This window comes from Myxocyprinus asiaticus, chromosome 6, assembly GCF_019703515.2.
Source record: "Myxocyprinus asiaticus isolate MX2 ecotype Aquarium Trade chromosome 6, UBuf_Myxa_2, whole genome shotgun sequence".
Taxonomy (NCBI): domain Eukaryota; kingdom Metazoa; phylum Chordata; class Actinopteri; order Cypriniformes; family Catostomidae; genus Myxocyprinus; species Myxocyprinus asiaticus.
In genome coordinates this window covers 807,458-829,517 of record NC_059349.1, presented here as the reverse complement: position 1 = coordinate 829,517, position 22,060 = coordinate 807,458, and the positions used below count along the sequence as shown (strand labels likewise).

The 22,060-nt window shown below is 42.5% G+C and overlaps 1 protein-coding gene across 6 annotated transcripts in view; it reads left to right on the top strand.

Moving 5' to 3' along the window:
* Positions 1 to 6,531: 6,531 nt before the first annotated feature.
* LOC127442863 (E3 ubiquitin-protein ligase lubel-like) overlaps positions 6,532 to 22,060 on the top strand; it is a 31,501-nt gene continuing 15,972 nt past the window's right edge. The window contains exon 1 of one of the 6 annotated variants that reach the window (XR_007897537.1): positions 6,532 to 6,973. Coding sequence is in view for 3 of the 6 variants with exons in the window: in XM_051701139.1 (XP_051557099.1) it covers positions 6,889 to 6,973 (85 nt within the window). In the remaining 3 variants the exon portion in view is untranslated. The remainder of the gene's footprint in view (positions 6,974 to 22,060) is intronic. The other 5 variants (XM_051701139.1, XM_051701140.1, XM_051701138.1 and 2 more) reach the window with 5 other exon arrangements.

Here is a 22,060-nt window from a genome sequence, read left to right as displayed (position 1 = left end):
CATGATTGAAAAGTAGAAGCAAAACTTCAGGTAATCCAAGAATGGTCCCATCAGTATATACTTAAGAAAATTGTGCATCATTCATTGATTGCATGAGTGCACTACTACTTCTGGGCTTAAAAGATACAACTATGCAGAAATTTTTATCTTCTCTCTTCCATGTTGTACTTAACGGCTGATGTGGCCCCCTGTACCAAAATAATTGCACACCCCTGCTCAATTGAATATGTAAGACTAATACTGTAATTGGCAAGCAGATTTCCTTGAATCCCAGCAAACACACAAAAATCCCTGCATTTTGTGAACACACAAAATGCTGCATCAAAACTTATAAACGTGTATGAATTTGCAAATCAGTATGTCGTAATCTGCAGGTACAGCATTTTCCTGTCATTTTCAGCGACAGATCATGTGAGAAAAAAAACCCCCAAAGCAATAAATGTTTTGAACATAAAATAAATAAATAATAAAAAAAATTCTTTACGTTGTTTTAGTAGCATTTAAACATGATTTAATCTATTAAAAAATGCGTAATTACGATACATCTCCACTTCATACAGAGCACCCCCACTATTTTCAAAAGCACCCTCAGTGATTTTGATCTGGAACCGGGCCTGCTCCAAACACAGAATGCATGACGCAAATTTCGTCATCAGCACAGTCTGGGCAGACTGTCCACATGCAGCCCAGGTTTTCTCAACTTGCGCACAGTCCTCGTCTTACAGCATGACTATCATGATTTTTCTCCCTTCAAAGTGCCCTTCAGAGGGTGATTTATCCTGTTTGGAATGCAGGACTAGAGCATCACATAGCAGTCGTAGTGTGCATGCGTCAAACGCATTCGTATTTGCTCACGGTCAAAATAGTATACTTAGAAAGGCAATGCGGTCAACCGGGCGAGATCCAGTCGGCAGAAAAACGAAGGCCTTGAGCCTATCAAAGTATACTCCATTTGACTGTGTTCGCATACATAGGCGGTTCGTGCATGAACGCTACTATGACTGCTGTGAGCTACTGAGCTATTTCTCTTCAAGAGTTTAGACACTTAAAGATTGCTTTATATTCCTTCAGACTCAAGCTATACCAATGCAGATATCTCCTGACCTCCATATACACGTTCTCTTCACCTCCACATCCACTGTTTATATTTCCATCTTCATCCCCAGTTGTTTACCGGTGATTACATCTTCTTGCACTTTTTCTTGAAAACAATGGCTCAGTTGTGAGTGTTGCCACCTTGTGGACCAATTTATTAGTGCAAATTATTCCAGGCGCATGCGCATTCAACGCATTTAGAGTATGCACGGTTAGAGAAATCGGGCCGCACATGTCCAGTGCTCGAGCACTGCCGATCTACTGATGATTACATTTTTGTCACACGTCCTGTACGTGGACATCCTGTAAGGTGTGGTCACATTTACCTTTGCATGGCGAAATTCCACTGGTGAAGAAGGTGTAGACAGATAATGAGCACGTGTGATACCAGGAAAAAATTATGCCAAGCAGCCTCTTTTTAATTCTGCAATTTCTACTCTGGAGAGTGAAGTTAAAACAAAACTCGCCACTAAAGTGATATTATTGTCCATTGTGAATATTCAGTGTAGCTGTGTATGAAGCACCTCCCACAGAGGTCACTGCCAAACAAAACTGTCTCTTTTGAATTAGACTAGTATGCAACCATCTTGCAACTATTTAGTTATGCCCAAGTAACTATCCAAAACACCATGACATTGCATTAATATACAGAAGTATCACAAGGACAAGTTAGAGATTCTGCTTTAAATTTTAGGTTATAAAAAATAAATGCCATATTCCCCCCAAAGACAATATTAGACTGTACTTATTTTCATTATAGGTGCTTTGTCAGTGTTGTATTGTTATGAAGTCCAATGTCTGATGTTTGTTTTTCTGGGATGGATTAAAGATGAATTTATTTTAATTTATTTTTTTCATTTGATCTCAAAGCTTTTATTGTTAATATTTACAGCAGAGGTGGGGGACTCGAGTTACATGACTTGACTCGAGTCTGACTTGAGTCCCAAATTTAAGGACTTGTGACTTGCTTGACTAAATGAAGAAAATGACTTGACTTTGACTTGAGAACCAGCAACTCAAGACTTGACGACTTGAACTGCATGACTCGACAATGACTTGAATGTTTTTTATTATTATTATTTTCAATAACTTATTATAAACAGTAATGAAATGTGTTTAAAAAAATATTGCGACGTCAATTAATTCATATGCAAAATTGTAAGCCGGCCAGCACCACTGATCTGCATCTGCGCAGTTAACGCTGCGCTCACAACGCGCCAAAATGACAGATGATTGTCAAGTTCCCAAAATAATCTCCTTTGAATATAAAGATTTCGAATTGGACCATGTGAATAAAAAAAAAAAAAAGATTTGCCAGATGCACAATATGCAACGCAAAAATATCCGATACAACCACCACAACCTCTAATTTCATCAGACATTTCAAAAACCACAAGGAAAGGTAAGTAAATCATTTCATTATCCAGAAAGATTAATATGTAAAGTTACTGTTCAAATGTTTGAGGGTTGTCAGTAAATTAAAATGATTCACGATTAATCTCATGTTTTGTAGCGCAACAAGTTTGAAATTACCAAACACTGCCTCTAAATATGTGTGCCTTTTCGAAACCTTCTCAACAGTCAACAATATACCATAATCATTTGTTGGCAATATAAAAACATACAGGCAGATTTGCTGTCACAACACTTTATTTAAAACATGACAAGTAGTATAAAATATACAGCATGTCTCTTGACGAGATCCAAGTGATCTCATAGTGATTATGAAGACTTTAAATAAAGCCCTTGAATGCAATAACTTTATGACTATTTTATATAAATGTATCTCTGAAGGGAACTTAAGAAAAGTTTCGATGGCATTTTCTTTTCATCTTTCGTCCCTATAATGCCTAATAATGTAGTGTTTATAAGCGCAGGGCTACTTTGTGTACAGGCGTTACCAGGGTAACAGCTATATTTCTGCTGTTCCATAAGCGCCACCTACTGTCAGAGAGAGAATTTGCATTTTCATTCAGCCCGTCGGCCGATTTTGTTAGAGCAATGTGAAAATCTGACCGCATTTTTACACCGCATACACGCAGTGTTATACATTTTAACCGGTTAATTAAAAAAATCTAAACAATTCGGATAATAAGATATCTAGAAGTATTCACAGCATTTTTAAGTGCCCACGATAAAAATACAGTGCATGTTCATTAATGCAATTTACTATATCCAATTCATATAAAAAAAATGAATGTAAAGATATGCATATAAGTTCATCTTTTCAGAGCAAAAATAAATATTTATTTCAAAAATTAACCTCTATTTATTTTAGTATTGTGGTTTGGCTCGACGTGACTTGCTTGATTTGTCTGCACTGCACTTGAGACTTGACTCGAGACTTGATGGTTAAGACTTGAGACTTGCTTGTGACTTGAACATGTGTGATTTGCTCCCACCTCTGATTTACAGTAATACTGTGTATTTTTTTAGCCAGTGTCTTTTATTGACATTTGTGTTTGAATGCTGATAAACCTTGATCAATATCTTATCTCAAGAATGCATTATTTTCACTTTTTCTTTTATGTCTTAAGTGGGGGAGGTGGGATCTCCTTGTCAAGGGCAATTTGTACAATCACAGATGTCCACGACTCAGTGTAAAAACAAAAGGTTTACAGGTAAAGCATTTAAGCCCATCCATCACTACAAAATACATTACAATACTACCACGTTATATAAATGAAAGCACTAAGCTTGGAGATTTAATAAAGATGCATTGTTTTTATTTTTGTCAGTATATAGAGCTAGAAGACTAAGGAAAGCTTTGCGTTGACAGAAATCTCCTGACAGCTTTTTCTATTAATTAATTTATGATGAACTATGTCTCATTTTAGAACAACACACACACACCCACACAACCATGTGGGATATTTAACTGCTATTTGTGTATATCAAAAAAAGGTTTATCCATATCCTGACTTGCTCATAATTTCACATACCAGATTTCACCAATTCTTTGCATATAATAAGACATATGTGGTGTATTTAACACGAGAAGTGAATATACTTACTGAGGAACAGCAGCGCGTGCAGGTCCTTATATGGTCTTAGGTAAGGGGGCAATGAGATCGCCCTCAAGGACTTTTTTCGGGCAGGCTTGAATGAGCCTGTCTACTCCATGATGCCTGGCAGTCGGATAACTTTCAATCTGGCTCAATACATCGATTTTGCCCTGCAACTGAGTGGTTCATCTTTCACTGTAGGAGTGGCTGATGAGGAACAATAGGTTACTAGCTTAACCCCGGTTCTCTGAAACATCGAGTGGAGATATATTGAACTTACATTAAGTAAAATATATATTTTTCTACATTCTTTTGTGCTATTTCTTTCTCTCTCTCTTTTTTAAAAATGTTTATTATTATTATTATATCCTCTGTAATTATGTGATTTTATATAGCGCATTTAATGGACCTATTTTGAAAATCCGAACTATGGTACAGAGGTGCCAATATAAAGTTTATTGTCCAGAAAATGCAAAGGGCATTAAATGAGGTGGAGAAATGGTCATTTAAGTGGGGATTTAAGTTCTCAGTGGAAAAGACCCAGTCAGTGTTCGTCACTAATAAAAGAATAGATAACGATTTAAAATTAATTTGTACAATCAGACATTAGAAAGGGTAAATAAGGTAAGGTTTCTTGGAATATGGTTAGACAGCAGACTCACATGGAAGGGGCATATAGAGAAGATGGATCAGAAATGTAAAAGAGTTTTAAATATAATGAGGTGTGTGTCCGGTCAAGACTGGGGGACGGACAGATTGGCATTAAAAACCATATACATAACACTAATTAGATCAGTGATTGATTATGGAAGCATAGTTTATGGATCTGCAGCTAAATTCAAGCACAAGCATTAAGGATTTGTTGTGGAGCGTATCCATCATCTCCAGTTTCAGCCTTACAGGTAGAAGTAGGTGAAATGCCTCTTCAGATAAGAAGACAACAGTTGATAGTGGTCTACTGGGCAAATCTTAAGGGACCGGACAAATCACATCCCACCTTAACATTATTAGATCAGTGTTGGGAGTATGGGAAGAAAAAAGTAAATAGTTTCAGATGGGTGGTAGGGGATCTAGTAAAGGAGATGGGTATAAAAGATTTTAGAATTACACCAAGAGTGATCCTGCCAGCTGTTCCGTTGTGGATTTTGCCTCAACCGCTAGTAGATTTAACACTACTGGAAGGTAGACAAAAAGAAGGTCAGAGTGAGCATGAGGTAATCCGAGTAAGGGAGTATTTGTGGAGAAAGTATGGACATATTCCTCAAATATTTACGAATGCATCAAAGAATCCAAGTAGTGGACAAGTAGGTATAGCATTTGTTATACCAAAATTGCAAATTTCAAGGAAGGTAAGGATATCAGATTAGTTATCAGGGTTCACAGGGGAAATGATGGCAATTGTGATGGCATTAAGATGGATTAATGAAACAGGTGTAAAGGATGTAGTAGTATGTTCAGATTCCAGTGTGGCTCTCTCAAGTATTTATGCCCAACAGTCTGACACAAGACAAGATTTAGTAATGGAGATTCTCCAGGAATTATATTTGTTGCAACAAATAAGGGTGAGGGTACAGTTCTTGTGGGTTCCAGCACAGGTGGGTGTGCTGATAAGCTGGCAAAACAAGCAGTACAGGATACAAAAGTGGAAATAGATATATCATATAGTAGATCAGAAATCAAAGCAATAGTTAAAAAGGAAATGTATCAAACATGGCAGCAGTATTGGGATACTGAAACTAAAGGAAGACATTTGAATTCAATACAGCCAAAAGTGGGGAAAGGAAGGCATTCTGGTAGAAATAGAAGAGAGTTAAATATTTTATCAAGACTCAGACTGGGGCATACAGGGCTAAATAAGACAATGCAATTCATATCCACGCATCCATCAGGCCTTTGTGAGTGGTGTGGAATCAGTGAAACAGTAGAACATGTCATTATGCATTTTGGAAGATACACAGAGGAAAGAGTAATTCTAATTCTAGAGGAGTTGAGGAGAAATGGGGAACAAGATATTTCATTAAAAAAATATTTTAAATCCGAAGATAGCACGGAATATAATACCAGTATTGTTTTAAGTATACAGGCCTAATTGGTAGGATATAGGTAATTAGGATATGAGAGTATTAAAACCCTAGTAAAAATATAGGAGTGTGTGGGTATGAATGTATATGTAAATATTATTATTTTTTTTTTTTTCACTTTCTGGTCTAGGAAGGGTTACGAGCGAAAGCTAGAGGAGCTGAACACCCAGCGCTGGCTGAAGCGGTGACTCTTGTTGGGCTGGAGGTTGGGGGGAGGGGAGGTAGTGGTTAGAGTCTCTGGTTCATGATCACAGAGGGTGGCAGTAATGCACAAGTTTTGTTGCGATCTGCCATAAAAAACGAGGAAGAAGAAGAAAATCCGATCTTTTGTGTTGTTCTGACGTCATAAGAGCTGCGCCACATGTTTTTTTTTTTTTTTTTTTTTGTTATTGAGCGCTGTATATTATTGAAATATCTTGCGTTAGTAATGTGAAATTAATGTAGATTATTATTAAAAGTAATATTGTAATGCTTTATGCGAAGTGCCGATAGTTGGTCTCGTAAATGGCGTATCATTTATAATTGTGTGTTTTGTTTTGTTTTTTTCTGTGCGTAAAGCGCATCCACACATGAGGAACAGAATAATTTACTTTGCATTTCTTTTGCATTCTGATTTATACCAAGATCTCAGATGTGACAAAGAAGAGTTCACAGAGGAGAATGTCCAGGTGAAACAACTGATATCTCCGTGATATACTAATTTAAAGATGGATTTTTTTAAAGAGGAGAGTGAAGACACGGGGATTACACAGCCATGCAGAATAAAAAGTGAAGAGGCTGAGAGAAAAAGAGGTTGGTGTCAATTCTTGATTCTGCGAGCTAGCGGTGGGTCTTTTGATTCATACCAGTGAACCGAATCTTTCGAATCCGTACACAAAAACGGTTCGTTCAGAGATCTTTTTTGTTTTTGTTTTTTTGTCATTGTAGCGCTAGTAGAGTTCGCGGACAGTATTAACTGCATTTGATGCAGAACGCACTTCTCTGACGTTCAATATAATACGTTATTCGCTGTTCAGGTGAGTGGCATAATACAGGTGCATCTCAGTAAATTAGAATGTCGTGGAAAAGTTCATTTATTTCAGTAATTCAACTCAAATTGTGAAACTCGTGTATTAAATAAATTCAATGCACACAGACTGAAGTAGTTTAAGTCTTTGGTTCTTTTAATTGTGATGATTTTGGCTCACATTTAACAAAAACCCACCAATTCACTATCTCAAAAAATTAGAATATGGTGACATGCCAATCAGCTAATCAACTCAAAACACCTGCAAAGGTTTCCTGAGCCTTCAAAATGGTCTCTCAGTTTGGTTCACTAGGCTACACAATCATGGGGAAGACTGCTGATCTGACAGTTGTCCAGAAGACAATCATTGACACCCTTCACAAGGAGGGTAAGCCACAAACATTCATTGCCAAAGAAGCTGGCTGTTCACAGAGTGCTGTATCCAAGCATGTTAACAGAAAGTTGAGTGGAAGGAAAAAGTGTGGAAGAAAAAGATGCACAATCAACCGAGAGAACCACAGCCTTATGAGAATTATCAAGCAAAATCGATTCAAGAATTTGGGTGAACTTCACAAGGAATGGACTGAGGCTGGGGTCAAGGCATCAAGAGCCACCACACACAGACGTGTCAAGGAATTTGGCTACAGTTGTCATATTCCTCTTGTTAAGCCACTCCTGAACCACAGACAACGTCAGAGGCGTCTTACCTGGGCTAAGGAGAAGAAGAACTGGACTGTTGCCCAGTGTTCCAAAGTCCTCTTTTCAGATGAGAACAAGTTTTGTATTTCATTTGGAAACCAAGGTCCTAGAGTCTGGAGGAAGGGTGGAGAAGCTCATAGCCCAAGTTGCTTGAAGTCAAGTGTTAAGTTTCCACAGTCTGTGATGATTTGGGGTGCAATGTCATCTGCTGGTGTTGGTCCATTGTGTTTTTTGAAAACCAAAGTCACTGCACCCGTTTACCAAGAAATGTGAGCACTTCATGCTTCCTTCTGCTGACCAGCTTTTTAAAGATGCTGATTTCATTTTCCAGCAGGATTTGGCACCTGCCCACACTGCCAAAAGCACCAAAAGTTGGTTAAATGACCATGGTGTTGGTGTGCTTGACTGGCCAGCAAACTCACCAGACCTGAACCCCATAGAGAATCTATGGGGTATTATCAAGAGGAAAATGAGAAACAAGAGACCAAAAAATGCAGATGAGCTGAAGGCCACTGTCAAAGAAACCTGGGCTTCCATACCACCTCAGCAGTGCCACAAACTGATCACCTCCATGCCACGCCGAATTGAGGCAGTAATTAAAGCAAAATGAGCCCCTACCAAGTATTGAGTACATATACAGTAAATGAACATACTTTCCAGAAGGCCAACAATTCACTAAAAATGTTTTTTTTATTGGTCTTATGATATATTCTAATTTTTTGAGATAGTGAATTGGTGGGTTTTTGTTAAATGTGAGCCAAAATCATCACAATTAAAAGAACCAAAGACTTAAACTACTTCAGTCTGTGTGCATTGAATTTATTTAATACACGAGTTTCACAATTTGAGTTGAATTACTGAAATAAATGAACTTTTCCACGACATTCTAATTTATTGAGATGCACCTGTATACATTCCCGGGAATATTTCATGCGAGAACGTGGGCGTTGTCCCGTGATCCAAATATTGACCTAATTCAGCCCACCGCGGTAAAGTTAGACGTTCGACATTCGTTAGATATTCGGTTTCTCTTACCCGCGCTCTCTTCAGTCAAAACAAATCAAATCAAATCACTTTATTGTCACACAGCCATATACACAAGTGCAATGGTGTGTGAAATTCTGGTGTGCAGTTCTGATCAACATAGCAGTCGTGACAGTGATGAGACATATACCAATTTACAATAACATCAAATTAACAGCACAATTTAAACATCTGATATACACATAATTACACTCAACAGTACACAAATAATAACATACACTGTACAATACGCACTATATAGATACACATTATTCAATAAAAAAAAAAAATAAAATGTATAAAAAAGTATATATAGTATATATAGAATGTACAGTATTGTACTGTATTGACATTCAGGCTGTCGGTTGATAGTAAGTTGTTAAGAGAGACATAATATAATAATAATAATATAATTTAAGACAGTCCGGTGTGAGATAAAAGAGTAAGGTTAATAAAGTGCCGTGCTGATGTATTTTGATCGTGGGAGATCAAGAGTTCAAAAGTCTGATTGCTTGGGGGAAGAAGCTGTCATGGAGTCGGCTGGTGCGGGTCCTGATGCTGCGATATCGCCTGCCTGATGGTAGCAGTGAGAACAGCCCATGGCTCGGGTGGCTGGAGTCTCTGATGATCCTCTGAGCTTTTTTTCACACACCGCCTTGTATATATTTCCTGGAGGGAGGGAAGCTCACCTCTGATGATGTGTCTGGCAGTTCGCACCACCCTTTGCAGTGCTTTGCGGTTGTGGGCGGTGCTGTTGCTGTACCAGGCGGAGATGCAGCCAGTCAGGATGCTCTCTACAGTGCAGGTGTACAACCGTCATTGTCAGTGATCAGACCTACCACCGTCGTGTCATCAGCAAACTTGATGGCATTGGAGCTATGTGTTGCCACACAGTCATGTGTGTACAGGGAATACAGTAGTGGGCTGAGAACACAGCCCTGTGGGGCTCCAGTGTTGAGGGTCAGTGATGAGGAGATGTTGCTGCCTGTTCTAACCACCTGGCGTCTGCTTGACAGGAAGTCCAGGATCCAGCTGCACAGCGAGCTGTTTAAGCCCAGAGCCCGGAGTTTCTCATCTAGCTTGGAGGGCACTATGGTGTTGAATGCTGAGCTGTAGTCTACAAACAGCATTCTCACATAAGTGTTCTTTTTTTCCAGGTGGGAGAGAGCAGTGTATTGTAGATGCAATGGCATCATCAGTGGAGCGGTTGTTGTGGTAAGCAAACTGCAATGGGTCAAGAGAGAGAGGCAGCACAGAGCAGATTTAATCTCTGATTAGTCTCTCAAAACATTTGCTGATGATGGGGGTCAGAGCAACAGGACGGCAGTCATTTAAGCAAGTTATTTTTGATTGCTTTGGAACAGGCACAATGGTGGAAGTTTTAAAGCATGTGGGGACTACAGACAAGGAGAGGGAAAGGTTGAAAATGTCTGTAAAAACACCAGCCAGCTGGTTCGCGCACGCTCTGATGACGCGGCCCGGAATGCCGTCTGGGCCCGCGGCTTTGCGGATATTCACCCGTCGGAAGGATCGGGTTACATCCGCTACAGAGACAGACAGTGAACTAACCTCTGTAGCTTCGGCCACGAGAGCTCTCTCCGCGAGGGCGGTGTTATTTCCCTCAAAACGAGCATAAAAAGTATTAAGCACATCCGGGAGAGAGGCAGCGGTGTTCATGGCGGAGTTTTTATTCCCTTTAAAGTCTGTGATGATGTTAATTACCTGCCACATGCTTCTAGAGTTGGTAGTGTTAAACTGTCCTTCAGTCTTGCTCCTGTACTGGCGTTTTGCTGTTCTGATTTCTGTGTTGTGTTCTGGCACAACTGGCTTGTTTATGCTCCTCCACGTTCCCGGAATTAAAAGCGGAGGTCCGCACATTAAGTGCCGCGCGAACATCGTTATTTATCCATGGTTCTTCGGATAGATCCGTATTGTTCTGGTCGGAACCACGTCCTCCACGCACTTTTTGATGAAACACATTACGCTATCTGCATAAAGCTTGATGTTGTCATCAGAGGCGGACCAGAACATCTCCCAGTCCGTGTGATCAAAACAGTCTTGTAGCGTAGAGTCTGATTGGTCCGACCAGCACGCGATCGTTCTGAGGGTGGGTGCTTCCTGTTTCAGTTTCTGCCTGTAAGCGGGCAGAAGTAGAATGGAAGAGTGATCCGATTTGCCAAATGGTGGGCGGGGGAGGGATTTGTAGCCATCCCGGAAGGGAGAGTAGCAATGGTCCAAAACCAGGTCCCCTCGTGTGTTGAAACTAATGTGCTGGTGGTATTTTGGTGCGACTGATTTTAAACTGGCTTTATTAAAGTCCCCGGTCACAATGAACGCGGCCTCAGGGTGCGTGGTTTCCTGCTCACTTATACTCCCATACAGAACATGGAGTGCCCGGTCTGTGTCGGCTTGTGGGGGGATGTACACAGCTGTGATAATGACCGCTGTGAATTCCCTTGGTAGCCAGAATGGTCGACACAGAAGCATGATCCAGCATGATCCATGAAATTCCAGATCAGGAGAGCAGAAAGACTTGATAGAATGTACGTTCCTCTGATCACACCAGGATTTGTTGATCATAAAACATACACCACCACCTCTGCTTTTACCTGAAAGGTCTTTCGCTCTGTCCGCTCGGTGCACGGAGAACCCCGCGGGTTCAATGGCTGAGTCTGGTATCTCCACAGACATCCAAGTTTCCGTAAGGCAGATAATGCAGCAGTCCCTCATCTCTTGTTGGAAAGAGATCCGCGCTTTCAGCTCGCAGAGCTTGTTATCCAGAGACTGAACATTTGCCAGTAGAATAGTGGGTAGCGGGGGTCGATTTGCATGGCGTCTTACTCTGATGAGAACGCTGGCTCTGTTTCCCCTTTTCCTTTTACGTTTCCGCATCTGGACTGCCCAGACAAAGGGCTCCGCTTGCGTGTTTGTAAACAGCGGGTCAGCATTGAGGAATTTGAAGTCCGGTTTACGGTGTGAAATTGCTGAACCAATGTCCAAAAGTGTTTGTCTGTCGTAGACAATAAGGCAGACAACATCCAAGACAAAAAACATAAGAATTGTGAACAAAACAAACAAAACACTACTATGTTGTGTCGGAGCTCGCAACGCAGGAGCCATACTCGGCGCCATCTTGAGTCCAAAAAAAAAAAAAAGTCGACAATCTTACAAAGATGTCATTAGCACACTTGGTTTAAAGGGAGTACAACTATACTATATGGGCATAAAAATTGGATTCAGAACAGTCAACGTTTGGTGTGGCTGCAAAATTATGCCTGAAATGTTCCGATGCGCTTTGACTGCCTAGCATATGTAAGGGATCGTCTGAAAACTCCATCCACTACGCTAAAACATAGGAGATGTCCACTCATTCATTCAGTTGACTGCAAGTTATACATGCAAAAAAAAAAAAAAAAACATTAATAATAATTTAAAAAAAAAAAAAAAAAACGTAAACTACATTTTCACATTCAGAGTGTTCTAATAACTTCCCAGAGGATATATGGACTAACTACAGGTGAGATAATTACAGTATGATCAATTACATAAGTACAGTAATCAATTATTTTAGAAAAACAAATCACTAAAGTTTACCAAAATTATATTTTAACATTATCAAGGGTGTAGTAACTTCCCAGAGGATAGACAGACTTACTACAGGTGAGATTATTACAGTATGATCAATTATATAAGTACAGAAATCAATTATTTAAAAACAAATATTCACTAAAGTTCACCAAAATGATATTTTAACATTCTAAATGGTGTAGTAAGTTCCCAGAGGATAGACGGACTTCACACAGGTGCGATTATTACAGTATAACAATATGAGTACAATAATGAATTATTTTAGAGAAAAATAAATAGTTGTGCTTTTCCACCTCCACCCACATAATTATTGTGCTAGTGTCTTCTTTTCCCCTATGAAATTACACTCTTCCTGTTATTTAGCTTTTTGCTAGATCATCATGTGTTAGATCATCTGCTTTCTGTCTGTTCCTGCTACTTGTTCATGGAGTTTTGTATGTTCCTTGTGTGTCTCTAAATTAAGGTTTTTTTCATTTGGTTTTCTGCCTCCCTGCTTGTTGCGACCAATGCTATTTTAAGTTTTTCTTGCCCTGATTTAATGAATTTGCCCTCTGATTGGACTTTCACTATAAATTCAGTTCTGTTCTCCCTGCTCTACCCATGAATGGCTGGGCAGTGAGAGCCTAGAAAAGAAGCATACAATGAAATTATTACTTCAAATGAAAGTAAAATTGATACACTTGATGCAAATGGTCCTGACTGAAACAACCATCGATTAAAACCATTGTATCCCTTAAAATCTCCAATGTCACTCAAACCAATTAATTAGCAACAACTTGTTGTAACGTATGTTGGCTGGAACTGCTGACAATGATGACGATGACGAGGACGTGAAGATGAAGAACCCAAGTGCAGTTTATTTAGAGACCGTGAAAACATGAAGCAATCATAACATGAAACTTGACTATAACCAGACTAGACTTGACTTGACTTGATTTGGCCTGGCTTGACTTGACCATGGCTTGACAAACACATCCTGTAACATTCAATACTCCACAAATAGACAATGCAAACATGAGGGCTTAAATACAAGACATGGGAGAACATAAACCAATGAACAAACAGAACTAATAACAAGATAATTAAACAATAAACCAATGAAAACATGACACATGAACATGGAGGGAAAACAGAAATCACATGACTAGGGAAACATGAACACATGACATAAATCAACAGAATATACCTGACATATCCCCCCCACTAAGGGGTGGCTCCTGACACCCCAACACATAAACAAAACACGTAATACATGACATAATTCAAAGTGTCACATTCTTTAAAGAAGATCCCAGATTAATTTAAAATAGTCTTACAGAAGAAATACAAATATAGAATAATAGCAATACACTTTTTTGGTGGAAAATTTTTTATAAATTTGTTATACATTTTGTTAATGGAAATGTAGTGAATATACCTAAGTTTAGAAAACAATTTATGACAGCATTAACATAACAACTTGGGGATCATTATAAAAGAGTTTTTGAAAAAATAAATACCACAGATATCCTACTTATTTGTTACTGGGAATTATCACAGTAATATTATTGTCATTTTTTAATGTGTTTTAAACATTTTCCGCCATGTTTATTAGTCCTGTCTCTTCATTGGTCTATGTTTATGAGTCTTGTTATCAGTTCTGTTTTATCATTTGTTCATGTTTCATTGCCTTGTTATCATGTTCATTAGTTTAGTCTCGTCATTGGTTGTCTCTGTCATGTGGTTACTCATGTTCATGTATTTAAGCCCTCATGTTTGCCATTGTCTTTTGTCAAGTATTGTTTTGGTGTAATGTCAAGTCAAGTCATTTATGTTTGTTTCGTTTTGGATTTCACGTTGTTAATAAATACTGCACTTGGGTTCACTCTTCATCGTCTTCATCTGTTCCTGTCTTCAGCCTGTCTCAACGTTACAGAATACTCGACCACAAAATGAACCCAGCAGTTCAGCTACTGTGTTTTCACCAGGGAAACCGTTCCATAGAGAAATATGTGGAAGACTTCTGTGCTCTGGCCAACAAGGTGGATTTTAATGAGATCGACCTCAAGGACATTTTTCAGGCAGGCTTGAATGAGCCTGTCTACTCCATGATGCCTGGCAGTCGGATAACTTTCAATCTGGCTCAATACATTGATTTTGCCCTGCAACTGAGCGGTTCATCTTTCACTGTAGGAGTGGCTGATGAGGAACAATAGGTTACTAGCTTAACCCCGGTTCTCTGAAACATCGAGTGGAGAGATCCACCTATGGGAAGGGCATCCGTACCTGACCTCTGCAGAAGCATCCAATTGCTCCAAGTCTGGCTAGACAGACAGAAGCGTGTGACCTATGCCCGGTAAGGACCCGCCCCCTTACCTAAGACCATATAAGGACTTGAACACGCTGCTGTTCCTCAGTAAGTATATTCGCTTCTCGTGCAGCAAGCGGGGCAAGCTTGGTGGATCTCTCCACTTGATGTTTAAGAGAACTGGGGTTACGCTAGTAACCTATTGTTTTCTTTCATCATCTCATGTTCGAGATCCACCTATGGGAGACATTGACAGCTCCCCGATTGCCCAGTACATTCACAGTGAGGCCCTGCAAGCCAGTTAAGGGAACGGTGCTTGACACGTCCCATAATCACACACCTGGCAACCGTGAAGCACACAAGTGAGAACTGTGCACAGGCAGAGCATGAATAACATGTTAGTGGCACACACACAAAAATCAGCCCAGCAGCATATATACAATGAAAATAGCACCCAGGCAGGAATGTAAATGCATGCTTGGTGACATGAATGTGAACCAGCCCATAACCCCTTTTTCTTACTCTTTATATATATATATATATATATATATATATATATATATATATATATATATATATATATATATATAAAAAGAAAGAAAAGGAGCTAATAGGGGAAGGGCTATGAAGAACCTACCCCCAAGACAGAATGAGTTACCAGGGTCCTGGTAACATCCAGCCGGTAGTAACGTACAAAAGTATGGGGGAGAAGCCCAGCTGGCAGCAGAACAGATGTCCTGCAATGAAACTCCCCTAAACAGAGCCCAAGAGGTGGCCATGCCCCACGTGGAGTGGGCTCTGAGGCCTTCTGGAGGCTGCACTCCCCTAGATTCAAATGCAAAAATTATTGCTTCCACAAGCCAATGCGAGAGGCATTGCTTAGAAATGGGATTCCCTGTGTAAGGGGGGGCCCAAGAGATGAAGAGTTGATCACTCTTCCGAAAAGCACGGGTCCTATCCAAGTACGCCTGCAGGGCACGGACAGGACACAGGTGCCAGTCTCTGTAGAGCGGGTTCCCCCTCGACAGAAGGTCCGCGCCCCTGTTCAAAATGCCTGGAATATGGGTCGCGCGTAACGACAGGAAGTGCCGCCTGCTCCACACTAAAAGCCTGTGAGCTAGAGCATGAAGCTTGGGCGAGCACATTCCGCCCTGGCGATTGATATGTGCCACTGTTGTGGTATTGTCACATCGAACAAGCACATGATGTCCCTGCAAGTGGGGCAGGAAATGATTCAGAGCTTTCCATACAGTCATGAGCTCCAAATAATTTATGTGGGCTGAACGAAGTTCGCTCGGCCACGAACCGTTCACCGTCCTGCCCTCCTGAGTGGCTCCCCACCTTGTCTGTTGTTACCACTTTTCTCAACATAACAGCCCCGAGAGGGGTCAAATGTGAGTAAAAATCTGCGCTCCTCCAGTGGTGCAAGGCTGCTGTGCACAAGTGCGTCACTGTAACAGAGTGACAGAGATCGCGTAACTGGCTGAAGTGGAGGGATAAAACCTACTTAATGAATGCCCTCATTCGCAGAAGGCCCAAAGGCAAAACCTGAATAGCTGATGCCATAAGACCCTGTAATCTGAGACATGTGCGAAATTGCACTTTCGCCCCCTCCTTGAATTGTGATAGACAATTCATTAGAGAGAGAATGCACTCTTGTGAGAGGCACGTGTGCATGGAGATTGAATTCAGCTCCAGACCCAGGAATATAACATTCTGAGCAGATGTAAAATTGCTCTTGTTCACATTCACTCTGAACCCAAGCAATGTGGTGTGTGCGAGCACACGCCGAGTGTCTTGCACCACTTTCTCCTTGGAATTGGCTATGATTAACCAATAATTTATGTGTGTTAGGATCTTTAGACCTGTTATTCTCAGCGGCGCTAAGCCCACCTCCGCACATACACAGAACACCCTCGGACTCAGCGAGAGGCCGAAAGGAAGGACTGTGAATTCATAACATATGCCCTGATAGGTGAAACGAAGAAATTTCCCGTGCGGTGGGTAAATGTTGATGTGGAAAAAAGCATTTTTCAGATCGACCGATGTGAACAAGTCGTTCTGATGAATAGAGCGAGCGAGTGTGCCGTGTGTTAACATTCTGAAATTGTATTTCCTCAAATGTTCGTATAACACTCTGAGATCCAGAATAGGACGGAGAGAGCCATCTTTCTTTGGAACTAGGAAATAACGGGAGTAAAACCCCTGATTACATTGATCTAGGGGTTCTACATGAATCACCCCCTTCCCGAGGAGGGAGGAGATTTCCTCTTTCAGAATGTGAGCAGCGCTCTCCTCTGTGTGAGAGGAGATAATGCCACCAAAAGGCAGGGGTTTCCTGGCAAACTGGAGTCTGTACCCGTTCATTATGGTTCGAATCACCCACTCGGGAGCCGACACAGCCTGCCAAGCTGTTGTGTGACTCGCAAGTGACCCCACATGAACCGGGGAAGTGCTCAAGCTGTGTTTATGCCCGATTTGCTCATTTGCGATGCAATGGCGCCATCTAGTGGACAATTTAGGGGCGGCATGTGGGGTTGCAGAGAGATATTCTCTCTCTGTAACGAATTCATTTGATTCGTTTGATTTTTTGTGGGTTTTTTTGTGTGTGTTGGGAAACACTGGGGCTGAGGCCTTTGTTGAATGGGTGAGAGAAATGTAATGGGGCGGTGTGGTGACACTGCTTGTGTACTTTTTCTCACTGTAAACACCTCCAGCACGGGGAGGCTCCCCGACATGAGCTGGATGGGGGAACACACATTGTTCTGCACTGAACACACAGGGCGGGCACCCATTGGTGGGGGGCTGGGGGCTGACCCCACTGAGAGAAAACCTCCTTTTTTTGAACGGGTGAAGTAGGAGGGCAGGATAGGAGTTTGGGGGGCTGGTGGCCCGAGAACGTGGACTCAAAGCCCCCGAGGCCATGCATCAGGCTGGTCGTTTACATTTAGGGTCAGAGGGGGTAGAGTTGGGGGCTTTCTTGGCCGCAGTCGCGGTGAAAGACATTCTCCCCCAGAGCTTAGCGGAGGGTGGGTTACTCTGCTGAGGAGGTGGTTTGTTGCGTGGCTTTGCCTTACCAGGGTGCTGGAAAGGACGCCCCGTGGCAGGAGGGTTGGGTGGCCGCACGGGGGGGGGGGGGGGCTACCTGGCGTGGTGCCGCTTTCCTAGGAAGGCGTAATTTAAGGGCTTCGTCATCCTTTTTCTTGTCGTCGCAATGTTGTTTCACCAGGCCAGGCCAGACTCTACCGGGGCACCCGCAATGCGCCGCTTCTCACTGTCAGGGAGGCCCAACAGATAAAGCCAGAGCGCACGTTCTCCAGCCACTGAGAGCCATGGAACGCCCGCAGGCTTGGACGGCCTGACGGGCGTTACAGAGGACAAGGTCATTAACTGAGACAATGTCCTTCCACAGAGAGGGCTTGGGGGTCCCTTTCTTTAGTTGCTGACCCTTGTTGACCAGGAGTTAAGCCTGGTATGCAGAGAGGAGGGAGGAGACGTTGAGAGCCCTGACAGCCAAGGCTGGGGCTTTGTAAGAGGCCTATATGGAGGCAGAAAAGTGGTTCATTTTGTTGGGAAGAACAGGCTTGTGGGGGCAAGTAGGCCACCTTGAGAGGGATTAAGGTGTCTGGCGATAGAGGGCTTGATGGCAGGGGGGGTCACCCATGCCAAGGGCCATCATATCCTTCACTTCGAGGCCTACGAGACCGCGTTTGAGGTCGAGCGGGTCTCTCCAACAATGCCTCATATGCTTAGCACATGCAGGGAGAAGTTGTTTTCTCGGGCCGGGAGGGGGTCCCAGGAGTTTCCCGTTGTACACATCCCTCTCTTGGTCAGTGGCACTTTGTAGGGCTGGCCATTCAATATTGAGGTGAGCGGCCACTCGCTCACAAAACTCGATGAGGACTGGGGTAAGGCCATAGGGGCGTTAGCCTGGGGAGTCATGTAAGACGGGATGGCCTCCTCGTCCCCCGAACCCTTGAGAAGACCCGCATTGTCCTCGTCACCAGAACCAGCCGGTTCATTGGCGAACGAGGGATCCCCTGAGAAAATGTCCTCGGGGAACGCCAGGTAGCTTTGATCGGCCCAGCTGAGAGAGACCGTGCCCCATGTCTCACCCAGGAGTGCGTCGTCAGCACCGTTTCCCCCATCAGAGTAGGAATGTTTGGGGTTAGCGCACTGGGTAGCGGCAACCTTGAACCTTGAGTTTTTTGGGCAGCGCCAGGCAATGACTACAGTTTTCCGGGAATTCTAGAGCCTCCTCTGTGTGTTTGAGACCCATGCAAACGACACAAAAAGGATGAGGGTCTCTGACGGCGATGAGGGTGGGCAGCCTGATTGGTAGTTTGAGCGAGTGTGGGCAGCTTGCAGCAAACAGAAACAGCTAACCTGGCTGAAGCAAGACAGTCATGTCTGGCGGAGGCTGATCTGAATGATACGTCCTCCTGTAGACAAAATTGTGAAAGTCCAATTCCAACCGAGCTGAGAGAAACAGAGGTCGCGAGAAGCAAATGTCAACTGAGGAACAGCAACGCGTGCAGGTCCTTATATGCTCTTAGGTAAGGGGGCGGGTCCTTACCGGGCATAGGTCATGTGCTTCTGTCTGTCTAGCCAGACTTGGTGCAATTGGATGCTTCTGCAGAGGTCAGGTACAGATACCCTTCCCATAGGTGGATCTCGAACATGAGATGATGAAAGAGAACTATGCACTCCTACAGTTGCCGCCAAGCCAGAGTCCCCCGTCATGGCCGCCACGTTCCAAGAGCCAGCGTTGCAAGCCTTGTCCGTCCCAGAGCCAGCGTTGCAAGCCTCGTCCATCCCAGAGGCAGCGTTGCAAGCCTCAGCCACCACGTCTGCCTCATCGTGCCATGTTGCCACACCTACCATTACTACCTAGTCATGCCATGTTGCCATATCTGCCACATCATGCCATGTTACCACGCCCTACCTTGCCATATTGCCACATCTCCGTCCCCTGAGCCCACCACGGCTCCGTCTCCTGAGTTTCCCATGGCTCCACCTTCCTTCATCGAGCCTCCCATGGCTCCACCTTCCGATTCTCCCACAGCTGTGCTCACGGCTGTCCGGAAGCGGAAGAGGAGAAGGAGGACTCCTACTCCCCAGGCACTGCCTGTGTTCATGGCCATGGAGACCGTTCCCATCACTGCCTGTGCTCATGACCACGGAGGTCGTTCCCCTGTCCCTTCCTGAACTCACAGCCACAAAGGCTGTTCCCCCGTCAATGCCAGTGCCCATGACCATGGAGGTCATTCCCTCATGACTGTCTGTGCTCACAGCCACTAAGACTGTTCCCTTGTCATGGCCAGTGCCCGAGCCTTCCATAGTTCTGCCCTCTGAGCTGCTCCCTCCAGAACCCTGTCCAGTGGCCGCAGCCCAGAACTCTGTCCCCTCTGCCCCGTGGCCACCTCCCAGGCCTCCTGACAATGTCCCTGTCCTGTGGCTGCCTCCCAGGCCTCCTGTCCCTGCCCTGTGGTCACCTACCTGGAGACACCACCAAACCCACCACCGGCTCTGCCCTGGTCTCCTGCTCCACTCCCTGTCTCGCCAGGCCATGCCTGAAGGACCCCAACCCCCCAGCTCCCTATTGAACTCTGTTCGTTTATGTTTGGGCATCGGGAGCCGCCCCTTGTGGGGGGGGGACATGTCATGCTTTAATGTGTTTTTGTTCACGTTTTGTTCATGTCTTTTATTTTGAAAATATAGTTCCTTGTTTCTGTTTCCTCTTTCTTGTCATGTGATTTCCTGTTCCCACCATGTTTCATGCGTTTTGTTCTTATTGGTTCCTTGTAATGTGACTGTCACGTGACCCTCTTGTTCCACCATGTTTACTATTCTTGTCTCTTCATTGGTCTATGTTTATGAGTCTTGTTATCAGTTCTGTTTTATCATTGTTCTTGTTTCATTGCCTTGTTATCATGTTCATTAGTTTAGTCTCGTCATTGGTTGTCTCTGTCATGTGGTTATCCATGTTCATGTATTTAAGCCCTCATATTTGCCATTGTCTTTTGTCGAGTATTGTTTTGGTGTAACATTGTCAAGTTGCTTATGTTTGTTTCATTTTGGATTTCACGTTGTTAATAAATACTGCACTTGGGTTCACTCGTCATCATCTATTTTTGTCTTCAGCCTGTCTCAATGTTACAATTACTTTTATATCAGGTCTTATCTCACTTCATATAAAATGAAATATCTGATGAAACATCCAGTTGGAGAAATACTCATACAAACACAGTTTCCTTACATTAAGTTTGCAGTCAAAACTTCAGCTGGATGTTGCATTGAAAATGGAGAAGACTCTGATTACAGAAAGCTGGTGGATGACTTTGTCTTGTATTGTAGAAAACAACTGCAGCTGAATATCACAAACATAAAAAAGCTGGTGGTGGACTTTGAAGGAACACCTGAGTCTGACTATCATTGAGGCACAGGACGCAACAGTACATAAGAGCAGATGACCAAAAATATGTAAAGGAAATTATCAGAAAGGACAGCTATACTAGACTTGATATACATTTACTGAAGTCAGATGTTAAAGCATCCTCTCCACATCAGTGATTTTATGAGCACCGTGCTCTAGGAAGCAATAGTGGGGATCTCTCTTGCCGTCAGCAATCAGACTTTATTATGCCATCTCTCTTGTTAAGCCTATATAACAGGAAGCAGATACAGTATTAACAGAAATGTATAGAATTGCTTCTAATAATTGATTTCTGTATTCATATAATAGAACATACCGTAATAATCTCACCTGTTGTAAATCCATATATCCTCTAAAAGGTTATTACAACATTTAAAATGAGAAAATATAATTTCGGTGAATTTTAGGGTAAGTCCATCTATCCTCTGGGAAGTTACTACACTCTTTAGAATGTTAAAATATCATTTTGGTGAATTTTAGTGAATATTTTTCTAAAATAATTGATTACTGTACTTATATAATTGATCATACTGTAATAATCTCACCTGTAGTAAGTCCATATATCCTCTGGGAAGTTATTAGAACATTCTGAATGTGAAAATGTATTTTAGTTTTTGTTCTTTTGCATGTATAACTTGCAGTCAACTGAATGAATGAGTGGACATCTCCTATGTTTTAGCGTAGTGGATGGAGTTTTCAGACGATCCCTTACATATGCTAGGCAGTCAAAGCGCATCGGAACATTTCAGGCATAATTTTGCAGCCACACCAAACGTTGACTGTTCTGAATCCAATTTGTATGCCCATATAGTATAGTTGTACTCCCTTTAAACCAAGTGT